Genomic DNA, 14,929 nt, shown 5'->3' with positions numbered 1-14,929 from the left:
TTAAGCGCATAATTATTCATACTCCGGCCAAATTCAAGTAGTCTTCTGACTTGCAGAGCAAGTCTTTCGCATGATTTGTTTGGCTCAGTTTTTACACGGGATGACCTTTTTGATGCAGCCGTCCCATTTATCCATGCTTGGGACCGTTGCTGGAGAGTTCCAGTGTCTGTGTGTTAGGATACTGGCCGGTATAATCATTAAAAAAAATATATACTTTGATGATTTAAAAAATGTGACAAAAGATTCCATTTCCTCAATAATTGGTACTTTCTCAATACAGACATATCCAACACGTAACAGCAAATGCATAGGAATGCTTTAGATTACACATAGAAGCCTTATCGAGCTCATTATCTGGAGCACGAGTGGCCAAAAGGATCATGTTTTCATGTGTTTTTTTTTCAACTCCCGTTTGTGTGTCATGGCGTGTTATACGTCACTGGAAAGCTTAGCTTACCGAGATTGGACTAATATACTCCATTAAAACATAACTTCAGGCTCCGTAAACACTAATGTTAGACCAGTATTCCAATAGCAAATAAAAGCTATTGACAAAAATGGTTCTGGCAATGGTCCATTTTCATTAGATGTGCATATGTTTCACATATTTTTGATCGTAAACTCAGTTAGCATTGACGCATTATCCACATCATGCTACCAGAACAACTCTGAACTTTGAAACCTTCGACTGACAGCTGACTCGACCCAATAGATAAGTGTTTACCCTGTCTGATAGCCAATCAACATCCATCCATCCATTTTCTATACTGCTTTTCCTCTTTAGAGTCGCGGGGGCATGCTGGAGCTTATCCCAGCTGACTTTGGGCGACAGGCGGGGTACACGCTGGACTGGTCGCCAGCCAATCGCAGGGCACATATAGACAAACAACCATTCACACTCACATTCATGGCTCTCTTCTAATCTTCTAATGTATAATGCTGAAAAAAATCAAGAGAACACTTCATCAATCACAATGTCAGTCACACTTCTGTGAAATCAAACTGTCCACTTACGCAGCAACACAGCTTGGCAATCAATTTCACATGCTGTTGTGCAAATGGAATAGACAACAGGTGGGCAGCAAGAAACCCCCATTCATAATAATAATGATGATAATGATAATGATAATGATAATAATAATACATTTGATTTCCATTGATCATTTTTTGTGATTTTGTCGTCAGCAAATTAAACTATGTAAAGAACAAAGTATTTAATAAGAATATTGTATTCATTCAGATCTAGGATGTGTTATTTTAGTGTTCCCTTTATATGTTTTTGAGCCGTGTACATATTTTGGGCCAATCTCATCCGATGTTAATGATGACTGACACACTAAATAGCCAATGAAATTGTGAAAAGACTGATGTGCTGATGGATGGGTGGGCTTTTGTCGTAAAAGCAAGGAGCTCCTGTGTAACGAAGCAATGGAATATGTGGACTGTGCGTCAACATTGCAACGTTGGTGAAGACTTTGACCAAGTGTGACCAAGGGTCTCCAAATGGAGCACATTGGGAAGGCTTGATCCTAACTTTAGAAAAACTTGTCTAAAATATTCAATTTTTGTAGTTTCATTGTCAAAAAGATTGGGTAAGGACTTAAATTCTGGCCCCATTGGGGCCGGGTTTTTTTTTTATTTCATGGTCATTATTGGACTGCATGGTGGATTAGTGGTTAGCATGGTGGCACCACAGTCAGGAGATCTGGAAGACTTGGGTTCGAATCTCCGCTTGGGCATCTCTGTGTGTTCTACCCATGCCCATGCGTGCCATAGGTATGAATGTGAGTGGTTGTTTGTCTATATCTGCCACACGATTGGCAGTCCAGGGTGTACCCTGCCCTGGCCCGAAGTCAGCTGGGATAGGCCTCCAGCATAACCCCGCGACCTTAGTGAGTATAAGCGGCATAGAAAAAGAATGAAGTATATTTTGACAATATGCCCTTGGCCAATTAGAAAACAGCCACCGGCTGCATTTTGAACACCCCTGTCCATTGAGAAGAATTCAGCTTCTTAGCTTTCACAAGAGCCTAAAGCTGCCGTACGTCAACTGTAAATGCTTCAACAGATTTACATTGACTTTAGGTATGAATAAGAAGGGCTTAATAACACTGTAGTCTTGCACAGAGGTTGTGGTTGGTTCTCCTGTCCTCCTAGTTGAGTCCAGTGGCGTCACATATGACGGGTGTTTCTGCGGGTTCAGAGGGAGTTCAGACCAGGAGGCGCACAGAGACAAAAGGAAGGTCATGTTATAGATCCGACATTGTTTTAGAAGAATCTTATTTAAGCAATATCTGCAGGCACACGAGGGCAACTTTATCTATTTTGGGCCTGAAAACCAACGTACAGATAAACAGTAATCACAGCTGTGAGGCTTTTGGTGGTCCTTTGATACTATCAGACATTTTCGAATTTGGAGCAAGCCTGCAGACACTTTGCTCTTTGTGTGGTTTTGCGGCCAGTGGTTGAGGTTTCCTGTCCTACAATGGCAACCATTAAAGTACTATGATGACCATGACCTTACTGAAGGGGCTGCAAAGCAGCCATTCATTACTGTCGCCAGCCAACAGAGCTCCACGCTCTTGGTGTGCAGCGTTCTCAGTGGCGAGTAGCCTCCTAACACAGAGCCACATTCAATATGATAAGACCTTGACAGCATGACGGCAGACCGCAGCAATGTCGTGTTTTTAACCCCTTAAAACACAGTACATCGTAGTTTTGTGTACAAGGTGTACATGGATGATGTTGGTATGAAAATAAACACTGTGATGGTGATTGTACATGTGGAAATGTACATATCTTTACTACTTAACACGCATTTGCATGCACCAAACACGCAAAACCGCCCTGGCAACAAAAAGCATTTTGTCTTTGAGGTCCAGTTTTTTGACGCCGCGAACGTGATGAGAAACAACATCGGGAATGACATGGAAACGGGAATATTTGTACTGCTTGTGGATGCAAGTTTTCTCAATATTTGCAGTATTCCTGTTAGTACAGAAATATTGTGTGCAAGTAAACGTGTAAACATTGTGTGTGCTTTTTTGTGTAATCTTTCCTTGAACTCATGACTAGTTTTGTCATTGTTAGTAACAAAGTATAGAAATACTTTCAGCTTTCAGTGGTGTTATGGACAAATACTCTACCTTCTCTGTCCAGTCATTGTAAGTACTTGGAAAATACTACATAGCATGTGTACTACTCTGAGCACAGCAGTGCTTCCCACAGGGCTGCAATCTACCTATGGAGGGGGCATAATTGTATAATTGGCCATGACACATGTGCATGTAATTTTTATGGCCGCTGTAGGAGAGCAAAAAACATGAAATGTATGCATGGGAATGAACTTTTTTTTCGGCCACTTCTTTTTGTGTGTTGTTGCAAGACTGAGCCGCCTGTGAACGCTTTTATACGCGCTTATACGATACGTGCTTTCATGTTAGCCTCTAAAAATGTCCAGTAAGACCAGAAAAAGTTGTAAGATTTTGTCGCTGGTGGCTTTTTTTCCGAAAAACAGAATCTAGAGAGGTGAAAAGTTGCCAAGTTGTGTCTATGAGGTGTGTTAAGAAGCAGAGTTATGATGCCATCTCCTCTCCGGAGCTGAACGACAAGCTACACAGATAGCATTAAAAAGGGGTGTTACAAGACACTCGATACACGAGATGGGGTCTATGAATGAATGAGACGAGACAAGATTTTAACATAGCTTTTAAGAAAAGTACAATTAAATATATTGCATATATATTGCAATGTACTAATTTAATTTCTACTATGTTACACTTGTCTTCACTCACTCTGTGTATGCTAAAGGCCCCGCCTCCATCCACTGAGACCAACAGACTCTATGACTGACAAAAGGGCTCCATCCATTCATGCCGTTGTTCTACGGAACAAACATGCCAGGGTGCTGAAACCAATGCACAGAGTGAACTCGTCGTTCACACTTCGTTCCCGTTTGGAGGCGAGAGACGAGGAAAACAGACACGAACATGGCAATATATTGAGGCCGGAAAATTATTGAGTTCATTTTCATTTATTGTGTGATTAACTCATTCAATACCAGAGACATATTTATACGTTTTTATAAACCAAAACTCTCCCAAAGACGTATTTGTATGTCTTGTATGTTTTTTTGCGTGAGAGGCAAAAAGAGGTGGTGACGCAAGCGCACACAAATAGATGCCACTGTTAAAGCAGTTTTAAGCCATAAAAACGGCCACAAGGTGACAGAAGTGCATTGATAAGAGCTCAGCATGGATCATTTGCATGTATTAACACACTCAACAGCAAGGAGGAAGTGAGAGAGCATGGAGGACTGTAGCGTGCAGAATTTGAAAAACCCGATTTGTTAATAAATTATTTGGTTGTACAACAGCCCTTTTTTTGTTGTTTATGTTGTGGTACATTTGTTTAGATACAGTATTTGAGCTGCCGGGAACTGATATTTTCCTGAAACTTACCTATGTTCTACCGCTGATGACTAAAGAACAGAAAAAGGTAAAAACAAACTTTTTTTTTTCCTTTGCGGCTTTTTTTCTCATTGAAATGTGACTTTTTTGTTCTTAACATTTTGACTTTATTCTTGTATAATTACAGCTCTTTTTTTTCAATTTCTGCGGTTTGTTTAAATTTTCCAATTATTTCAACTTTCTTCTTGTAAATTTTCTTCTTGTAAAGGTATGACTTTATTCTGAAAATATTGGGACTTTATTCTCATAATATTATAATTTTTCCACAACCTAATTTCCCCAAAATTATGAATTTATTTTTTGTTTGCTTGTTTCTCTTAATATTATGACTTAAAAAAAAAAAAAACTAACCTCTTTTTTTGGCTTGGTTTGGTTTAGTTTATTTGAACATGAAGGTTACAATGGAATACATCTTATGAATCATTCTTTCACAGTTCCACATGTCCAAAAGGAAGAAGCAAAGTTTATTTAATCCTATTTAATCCCCATCCATTCCACATCTTGTACAGTACATGTTGTTCACTTCCTGCATTCCATGTCATGTTTTCTATAATAATCAGTGTAATAATCAATAATAAATATTTTGAAATATTGAAATATTTTCGCAAATATTTCAACTTTATGCTGTTAAAATGACATTATTTGTATGAAATTATGACTTTTTTCTTTGAATATTTTGACTTTATTCTTGAATATTTTCTGCAGATTTTTCCATTGTATTTATTATTATAATTATTATTATTTGTTGTTGTTGTTGTTATTTATTTTATATTAGTATTATTATTATTCCTTTTAGTTTTCTTCTTAATTATTTTTAGAATATGTCGCAGGCCAATAAAAAAAACATGGTCCGCAAGTGGCCCCCGGGCCGCACTTTGGACACCCCTGGTTGACCGATTCCTGGCAAAACCACATCATGATTGTTGAGCAACAAATAACAGCAACACAAGAGTTAAATTAGATGTTTGCGATAAAGACAGAGTAGCCACCCCGCTGACCCGCTTCATCTCAAAATGTTGTTTTTTTGCGGGCAGCTCCATGCAGAATGTTGCGGGAAGGATATGGTGTTTGTCCTGTCTCATTTGGAACGCTTTGCAGTTATTTTTCTCTCTAAGGATTGGTGTAGCCGGAGTAATGAGGTGTAAAGTGGATGTCCAATTATTCCAGCCCGAATGGTCTGACTTAGAAGGGAGTGGTTGTAGATCAAAGAGTGCTGGACTACAAAACTGACCTTGAATCCTCCACATACCTGAAGGGTCAGCCGCACCACATTGGCCAAACATCCCGCCAGCTTGAAAGCTCGCACGCACACGCGCACACACACACACACACACACACACACAGATGTCCAAGCCTTAGCTGAGAGTTGATTTGTCCGCTCTTCCCCTGACCTGCGCTGGATGTTCCCATTAGGAAGATTAGAGTCTTTGTTGCAGCGGCGCAACCCCCACACTAAAATGTTGAATGACACATTAGATGGAATGAAGCTGATGCGTGTAAACAACTTTTAAAGGCTAAAGTGTGCCAGTTGGTCAGGCTACTATGCACTATTGACCCAAATAAAAACAGCTATGGAATCACAAACAGCACACCACAATGTTGTAATATCTGTGTATTACCACTAGGAGTGTACTTTTTTTTTTTTGGATTCGTACACAGGCGTACTGATTTCCCACACAGTAAACAATAAAAGTGAGGGACACGAATTGTTGATGGCATTTACTCTGTAAACAAACAGTGCAGTCCAGTCTTTGGCTGGCGGAAATTATGGCTAGCATTACTGCCAAGGATAAGCCAGAGCTTGAAAAGCCTCTTCCATCCACTGTTTGGGAACATGATATGTAAGGAACTTGCCCAATGCTTACCTGTGTGTCTATATTATGTCTTATTTTGTTTTATACCATATGTCTTATTTTCTGTTATTATGTCTACTATATTGGGTAATAGGAGTGTAAAGGTGACTATAGAGGTGTTAATTCATGTCTAGAGGGCTCTAATGGTAAAAACCGTATTTAGAAGTTTTAAATAGGTTTTCTATGCTCAAGCTATGAAAACATTCTATTTATAAAAAAGGAATCCTACTTCTTTGAAATTTATAATGTATTTTTCATGGTCGGGTCTGGAGCTAATTGACTCCTATAAAAGAAGGATTACTGACTCTGCAGAGTCAGTTCAGAGCGTGGCTGGGCTCTCCCTTAGAGATAGGATGAGAAGCACTGTCATCCGGGGGAAACTCAGAGTAGAACCGCTGCTCCTCTGCATGGAGAGGAGCCAGATAAAGTGGCTCAGGCATCTGTTCAGGATGCCTCCTGGACGCCTCCATAGGGCACGTCTGACTGGTAGGAGGCCTTGGGGAAGAACCAGGACACGATGAAGAGATTATATCTATCAACTGGCCTGGGAACGCTTGGGGATCCGCCGGGAGGAGCTGGACGAAGTAGCTGGGGAGAGGGAAGTCTGGGCTTCCCTGCTTCAGCTGCTTCCCCCACGGCCCGATCTCGGATAAGCGGAAGAAGATGGATGGATGGATGGATGGATGGATGGATGAGCAGTGTGCCGAGAAGCTGTTTACAATGCAGTGTTTCTGCATTCTGCTCACCATCATGACGGCCAAACCCGCGCAGGGCATACTACGGAAGTGGATGCCGAGTTTACAGTCCTATTCATTTCGAGTGTCCTTGGTTCAGTCACAGAAACACGAAAAACACATCTTGACATTGTGCTAAAAATTAGCTATCCATTACCATGAACATATCACTAAAAAGAAAAATGTTTCAAGAACATAGAGAGAATGGTACAGTATATTCTTGCCTTCGCTGCCAATGACGCTGACTTACCCACCTGTGTGCTTGATATGTGGTGAGAAATGATCAAACAGAAAATGCAATGTTGAAAGACATTTTCAAAACAAGCACTCAGCTTTTTTTTTAAAAGTACCCAACTGCAGATGGCCGTAAGGGACCGATTTCGGAACTGCTACGAAGGTTGAGCAGACCAAACTTACTGTCAAGAAGTGGATGAAGGCTCCAAACTCAACTACAGCTGCTAGTGTTGTGGCTGCACTGGAGAATGCAAGGAGAAGGAAGCCATTCATGGAGAATTAATAGAAGCGTTGTTCCTAAAAATATCACAGCATCTATTATCCAAATTAAGAAAAAAATAAACAAGAAAAATTAAGCAAGAAATTATCATTATTAATTATTCAGCAAATTAAAGAAATGCCCCTCCCTTCAAAGACAGTCAAGAACAGGACCAATCGAATGGCAACAAACATAACGAGTTGGCAAATTGATGACATTAATTCAGTGCAAGCATATTGAATTACCTATGATGAGACAAATGATGTAAACAGTATTGAGCAGACACACTAATATGCAGATATGTGAACTCTGATGGGCTTTTTATGTTAAAGTTGGTTACGTTTTCTTTTAATCTTACACAAACATGGGAACGGCTCACAAAAACCTCCATAGTTAAGTGTTTAAATGATTTCAAAGTAGGCCTACACATGCACTCTGCGCTTCTTTTAGTTGAATTATGTTGTTGTCACAGGTAAAATTTGAAAAGGATGAAAACTTTACAAGTTTATAAGCTGTGTCATGTTTTGCGCCTCCAGTCCATTTTTCTTTACTGGAAGAGGAGGCAAAATGGCTCTTTTGATGCTAAAAGTTGCCGACCCCTTGTCTATTTGAATTCTCTCAGGTGTTCCTGGGGCCAAACGGGGAGGTGGAGGAGTACTCGATAACGTCCATTCAACAGAACACAGCCATTAGTTCAGACCTTGTCCTGGATCAAGAGGAAGAGCATCTCTTCATCATGACACACGACATGGTAAGAAAACATGTTGATGTTTAATGGCCTTTTTCCTCTTCTGCAACAATAAAGCTAAAGAGAAGCACCTGGGTTGGATGCTTTTCTTTCTGTTACAAAACTCTCCATCCATTGTTGGGATTATCCTAATGACCATATTTTCATTTTGTATTGTGTGGAGGAAAGTGGGTCATGTGTTGTTAGAATGGGGCTTATTGTGGATGCTTTGCACGGCTGAACATTGCGGCGTTATTGTGCTTTCAGCTGCAGAAGAGACCTGTGGCTGAATGCCAGCAGCACCCAGACTGTCACTCCTGCTTGCAAGCCCATGACCCCTACTGTGGCTGGTGTGTCCTCCAGGGAAGGTGAGGTGCACTCCAGCAGACTTTTTCCTAAAGCACTTCATAAGCCTAACACTTTACCAACACTCAATCAATTCATCTGACAGTATACAGAGGTGTGAAAGTGTTTCCCCCATTCCTGATTTCTTATTTTTTTGCATGTTTGTCGCATTAAATGTTTCAGATCATCAAACTAATTTATATATTTGGCAATGACAACACGACTGAACACAAAATGCAGTTTTTAAATGAAACTTTTTACTATTAGGGAGAAAAAAAGACAAACCTACATGGCCCTGTGTGGAAAACTCATTAAGGGGCAATCACTTTTCCCATTTCCATGAATTTTGTATTCAGTTGTGTTGTCAATGACTAATATTTAAATTTGTTCTTTTAAGTGTGACAAACATGCAAATACATAAGAAGCTTTGTGGAGGGGCATCAACGCAAATACATGCACACAAGCACGCGTGCAGCATAGCCTACTGTAATGCGATAGTTCATCGGCACATCGAGTACATGTGTGGTGCACATGGGTGGGCATGTGTGTCTGGGTTGCGAGGAATGAGTTAATGGAAAAAAAACACAAAAAGCATTCTTACATTACAACCATTTACATTTGTGTAATACACATTCATTTACATTTCTATAACAAACATCTCATTTACATTTATATACTATTCATTGACATTCATATACCAAACATCAATTTACATGTATACAACATTCATTTACATTTATACACCAAACATTCATTTACGTTTACAGTCGTCCCCCGTTACATTGCGGTGGAAACATCGCTCTTTCTCTCTATTGCCGTTTTTCAAAAATGAATGAATTAATAAATGTGTCCTGCGCTGGCGTGTTAAAGTCGTTGGACCACAAGATGCAGAGAGGAACACAGCGGTTGTGACAACAAAAAGGTTTAATACAAAAAGAGACCTCAGTGGAGGAAAAAGGCAACACAAAACTATAAAAATGGTCTGACAGTACAAGAATAAGAATACAGGGTTAAGCCACAGAAAAATGAGTAACAAAAAGCGCTGCAAGCTAAAAGTGCTGCAGGAACAAAACACACCAGAGGTGAACAGAAATCGCTGCTGAAAACCAAGCAGGTACTTATCATTAGCTGATGCACACCGAGCAGGATCACTGCTGGAAGTAGCCAAGTAGGGAAAATACTCACAACCAGGTAGGTTCTGAGACCAGAAAGCTCACAAACAAGGAAAATACAACGCAGGTTGGCACAGGTTGCAGGTTAGAAATGAATTAATAATCTGGCACTGAACAGCTGCCTTCAACCATCTTAAGAAGGTGCAGAGGTAGCAGCTTTGCTAGAGCGATGAAGTGGGTCATTTTAGAGAAGCGGTCAACGACATTGGAGATAACAGTATTGCCTTGATAAGGTTGAAGACCAGTGACGAAGTCCAATGTGATGTGTAACCACGGGCGGAGGGGACGGGCAACAGCTGCAGCAACCTCGCAGGTGGTGTGAAGACTTGTTTCTGGCGCAGACAGAGAAGGCCGCCACAAACTCCTTGGTGTCTGATGACATGGAGGGCCAACAAAACCTCTGTGCGATCATGAGGTGGGTGCGTCTGACTCCTGGATGACAAGCCAATTTCGACGAATGACCCCATTGCAGCACCTCCGACCTTAATTCTGCCGGAACAAATAGTTTGCCCTCTGGGCACCCTTCAGGTGACTCCACTCCCGCCACCGAAGCGGTGCCCACCCTTCTCTCCACCTCCCACTGGAGCGCCCCCAGCACCCTGGCTACAGGTACTATGGTCTCCGGGGACTTGTCCACTTCCGCAGGCCCAAAAACCCTGGATAAGGCATCAGGCTTTATGTTGCGTGAACCGGGTCTTTAGGTGATGGAGAAGTTGAATCAGGTCAAGAACACCAACCAGCATGCTTGGCAAGAATTGAGTCTTTGTGCAGTCCTTATAAATGCTAGGTTGATCTATTACCACTGTGAAAGGCCGCGACCTTCAGCCAATGCCTCCAGTCCCACAGCACAAGAATGAAGTACAGCAGCTACCTGTTGCCCACGTTGTAGTTACCCTCTGAAGTGGTGAGGCGATGTGAGAAGAATGCACAAGGGTGGAGCCTCTGGTCGACCGGGGAACGCTGGGACACGATCGCTTCCACCCCTGTATCTGACGCGTCCAGCTCTACAAAAAACTGGACGGATCAGGATGAGAGGGGTGCGGTGGTAAATACAGTAAACTTTATCTAGAAAAGGCAGCATTGGCTTCCGGGGTCCACACAAAAGGAAGCTTAGAAGATGTAAGCCTTGTCAGAGGTTCCGCTTTGCTACTATAATTGTGAATGAACCTTCTGTAGAAGTTTGCGAATCCCAGGAACCTTTGTAAGTGCTTTTTTGATGTGGGAGAAGGCCAATCGACCACCGCCTGATGGCTTCCATTATGTCCCGCAAGGTCTTATCATGGCTACCGACTAGTTGGCCCTGGTCTGATAGAGCCGACCGGACGGGAAAACTTTAAATGTTTTTTATTTATATTGGACAATGGCATATCAACCAATCGTCCAATATAATGAGTTTGATGTAAGGATGTAATGACAAGAAATGAAATGCAGCCTTGTTGTTTTCTACATAGATGTGTGTTGCAGTCAGAGTGTGGTCGTGGGAAGCAAGCAGGTCAGTGGCTTTGGAGCTTTGACATGGAACAGCAGTGTTTAGCTGTCCAACAGCTCAACCCATCAAACATCAGCAGGGAGGAAAGCAGGACAGTAAGTCAACAGTGCTCTCCATCTCATTATTTTGTTTTGGTTTTTTTGTTTTAAAATGTTTTTGCTTGACTTTCAACAATACAGACATTTCAAAAGGATGCTAAGATGGCCAACCATGATCTCTCCGTAGGTGTCTTTGTCAGTTCCAGAACTTCCAGCTTTAGAAAAGGGAGAGTCCTACTCCTGTTTCTTCCATGGCATCCGTAGCCCAGCCACCGTCACTGGAACAGGGGTCACCTGCCAGTCTCCACACCCCAGCCAAGTCCCGATGGTGCCTCCAGGACAGGGTGAGTTGTTTTCCTTTTTATTTTTTTCAGTTTTCCTCCTTTCTATTCTATTGTATAACACAATTCTCTTATTATTCTAATTCTAACCCTTTTCTTTTACACTCAACTACGTCCATGTTTCTCCACAGATTTAAACCATTCCAACATCAAAATCTTCACCATGCTGACTGTTAGCATGTTAGCATTTGAGCTTTCTCCTCATGTTAAAATATACAAAAGTGCATGGCAAGATGTAAAATTACTCTAAAATTGTTGCTGTCTCGCTACGTATTAACATGTACAATTGTTAGCATATAAACCTTTTAATCACCTTACTCATTTGAAATAGTATGTACCTACATTGCATGATGTAAAATCACTGTACCTTAGCACATTCATTAACTACTGCTTGTTGCTAGCATGCTTTTACAGTTTTAGCCATTCTCCCCATGTAAAATTGTATATACAGTAAGTGCATGGCAAGATGTAAAATCACTGTAGAATTGCTGTAACGCTTACGGTACCTTCTTGCTGGCTTGCAACATAATAGAATAACTGTTAGCATATTAGCATAGGAGCCACTTTGCTAATTTGAAATGGCATGTATCTACATGGCACGATGTAAAATCACTGTCACTTAGCACGTTCAGTAATTAGTGCTAGGTGCTGGTATGTTAACTGTTAGCATGTTAGCATTTTAGCCATTGTCTTTATGTTAAATTGTGTGTAATTACATAGCGCAAAAATCACTACAGAACTGCCTCATCTCTCATCTCTAATCAGAGCTAGGTGCCAAAATGCTAACAATAAAGTAATGTTAAATCTCATATGCCTACATGTTTACTGCTTCCACCTTTCTCACCCGGTTCAAATCATTCCAACATCAAAATATTCAGGCTGACTGTTGAATGTTAGCATTTCAGCCATTGTACTTATATATAATTATATGGCATGATGTAAGATGGCTATAGAATTGCCCTAACACTTTTGGTACTTTTTGCTACGTTGCGAATACTCACATGCCAACTGTTAGCATATTAGCATATGAGCCACTCTACTCATTTGAAATTGCATATAACTACAGTACATAGCATGATGATAAAATCACTGTAGAATTGCCTTAACGCTGTCAGTATTCTGTTTTTTTTTCCTGCTATGGGCTAACATGCTACATATTGGCATTTTAGCCAATTTTAGCACTTTGAGTAATTAGTGCTATGTGCTAGCATGCTGATTGTTAGCATGTTAGCATTTTAGCTATTCTCAAGTTGTCTCTATTTCATGGCTTGATGTAAAATCACTCTAGATCTGCCTCATCTCTGCTATCTCGCAAGGTGCTACCATACAAACTGTTAACATTTCAGCCATTCTCATGTTAATTAGCACATGCCTACATGTTTACTGCTGCCACATTTCTCAACCGATTCAAACTATTCTGATGTCAAACTGTCGAGTTCAGTCTGGACACGGTAGCTATTGACTTTCACATTTCCAAATGTCCCATTTTTTTACATTTTCTTACAACATTCCAGCTGCGGGTCAGTGCTTCGGAATTCACATGCAGTTTCTTCAAGAAAATGCATCCTCTAGTTGTGGATCGTTGCTGAACATGTTCTGAAGACAACCCTCAACATTGGAAAGATGCTAACAGTAAAGTGAGCTGAAAGCAGCTTCCAGCTAGTGACTAAATGTTAATTTATCGGGCTAACTAGAATTGTTGGATTTTTTATTAATTCTTTTCAAATAAAGTGAATGAAGCTTGAGTTGAATTTCTGCTTTGAAGAATTTATCCTGATCGTATTTGCATGTCTTTGGGTATGTTTGCGTGTCCGCTCTTAACATACAGACATGTAATCCAATCCATGTTTCCATGAATTTAGGCCAATCTAATCTGTTGAAGGAAAAAACTCGTGGCTACGGGACTAATCCGTATTTTATGTCATCTAGTAACTCTGTGCTTTGATATGAGCTTTAGTTGTACTGCAGGTCTGGTAACTGTGTAAGCATAACCATTTTTGGACGAAAATGTGGCTTTTCGAAATGAAAAAAGACTTTGTGTGACAGTTGTAACAGTTGTGTTGGTGTTGAAGATGGTTAGCTGGATGTTAGATGAAACAATGAGCTGGAAATGTCACAAAGAAACACTTCAAAAAAAAACAAAAATCTCTCCACAAACTTTACTGTTATCGGGTGTTATTATATCTGAATGACTGCGTGGAGATGCAGGGTTAAGAAGTACAAAAGTACACTTAATTCACTATCTGTACTTCAACAACCGTAAGTTCATCGTACGTAATACAGTGGAGCCTTGGTTTCCAGAAGGTCCAACTATAACCGAAACCTACTCTAACTAAATTCTTTTTTCCCCATAAGAAATGATGTAAATCTGAAACTAGTCCATTCCAGAAAGCCAAAAATGAACATTTAAGATGACTTAAGACGCGATTGTTGCCAAAGACACAACATTTGGCAGCGAGATCAACACGGACACTATCTTGGTGTTTTGCGATGAGTTATTTCTTGAATTCAATAGTGTTTCACACCTCAATTCTCAGCTTTTCTGTTGATTACGGCTGCAAAATAAGTTGTTGAAAGTGCCAGAATTTTGATAACGGTGACAAGCACTATTGAATTCAAGAAATAATTCATATCAAAACACCAAGGAGTTGTCCGTGTTGATCTCACTGCCACATCACGTCTTCAATGAAGGGAAAAGTAAGCTTAAATGTTAATTTATCCATTTCGTTCATCATTTACATGCATTTAGAATTGTTTTATGCGCGTAAAACTGTACTTGTAAAACTACAAAAAGGTGTTTGTGTTAACATTTTGGAGTCTCGTGTGGAACTGTGAAGTACACTGTCAACAGTTGATGACATCATAGACGGGCGATGGAGCTGACTTACGCTTCCTGTTTTTATATATTAGCAGGCTAATAGAATGCTAACATTTGTGATATAAAATATGTTAAGAACACAGTTGGAGTGGATTAAAAGGACAAGACGCGCACCATATTGTATTGAAAAAATGTAAGCACACCGAGGCAAAATTTTGTCCTAAATTTTCGACGTTACGTTTTCGAATCACGCCAATGATTCCTCTGCTTTTGGGCTCCCCGCAGATTTTGTCAGGGTGCCCTTGTCTCTTCGCTTTGGTGACGTCACAGTGGCAGAGCGAGATTTCACCTTCTATGACTGCACAGCTGTTAAGCAGCTCTCAGGCAGCATGCTGTGAGTAAACACCTCTTTAATCATCTCCCCTTGATTCACTTATAGGATTTTCCATC

The 14,929-nt window shown here is 40.5% G+C and overlaps 1 protein-coding gene across 2 annotated transcripts in view; it reads left to right on the top strand.

Moving 5' to 3' along the window:
* Nucleotides 1–14,929, top strand: part of plxnb1b (plexin b1b) — a 103,594-nt gene that overhangs the window by 58,757 nt on the left and 29,908 nt on the right. For both annotated transcript variants that reach the window (XM_054783516.1, XM_054783517.1), the window contains exons 5-9: nucleotides 8,172–8,300; nucleotides 8,544–8,644; nucleotides 11,245–11,377; nucleotides 11,508–11,664; nucleotides 14,765–14,873. In XM_054783516.1, coding sequence (XP_054639491.1) covers nucleotides 8,172–8,300; nucleotides 8,544–8,644; nucleotides 11,245–11,377; nucleotides 11,508–11,664; nucleotides 14,765–14,873 — 629 coding nt within the window. The remainder of the gene's footprint in view (nucleotides 1–8,171; nucleotides 8,301–8,543; nucleotides 8,645–11,244; nucleotides 11,378–11,507; nucleotides 11,665–14,764; nucleotides 14,874–14,929) is intronic.

The sequence above is a fragment of the Dunckerocampus dactyliophorus genome, chromosome 8, assembly GCF_027744805.1.
Source record: "Dunckerocampus dactyliophorus isolate RoL2022-P2 chromosome 8, RoL_Ddac_1.1, whole genome shotgun sequence".
Taxonomy (NCBI): domain Eukaryota; kingdom Metazoa; phylum Chordata; class Actinopteri; order Syngnathiformes; family Syngnathidae; genus Dunckerocampus; species Dunckerocampus dactyliophorus.
The sequence above is the reverse complement of the archived record's forward strand: the minus strand, read 5'-3'. Positions and strand labels throughout refer to the sequence as shown.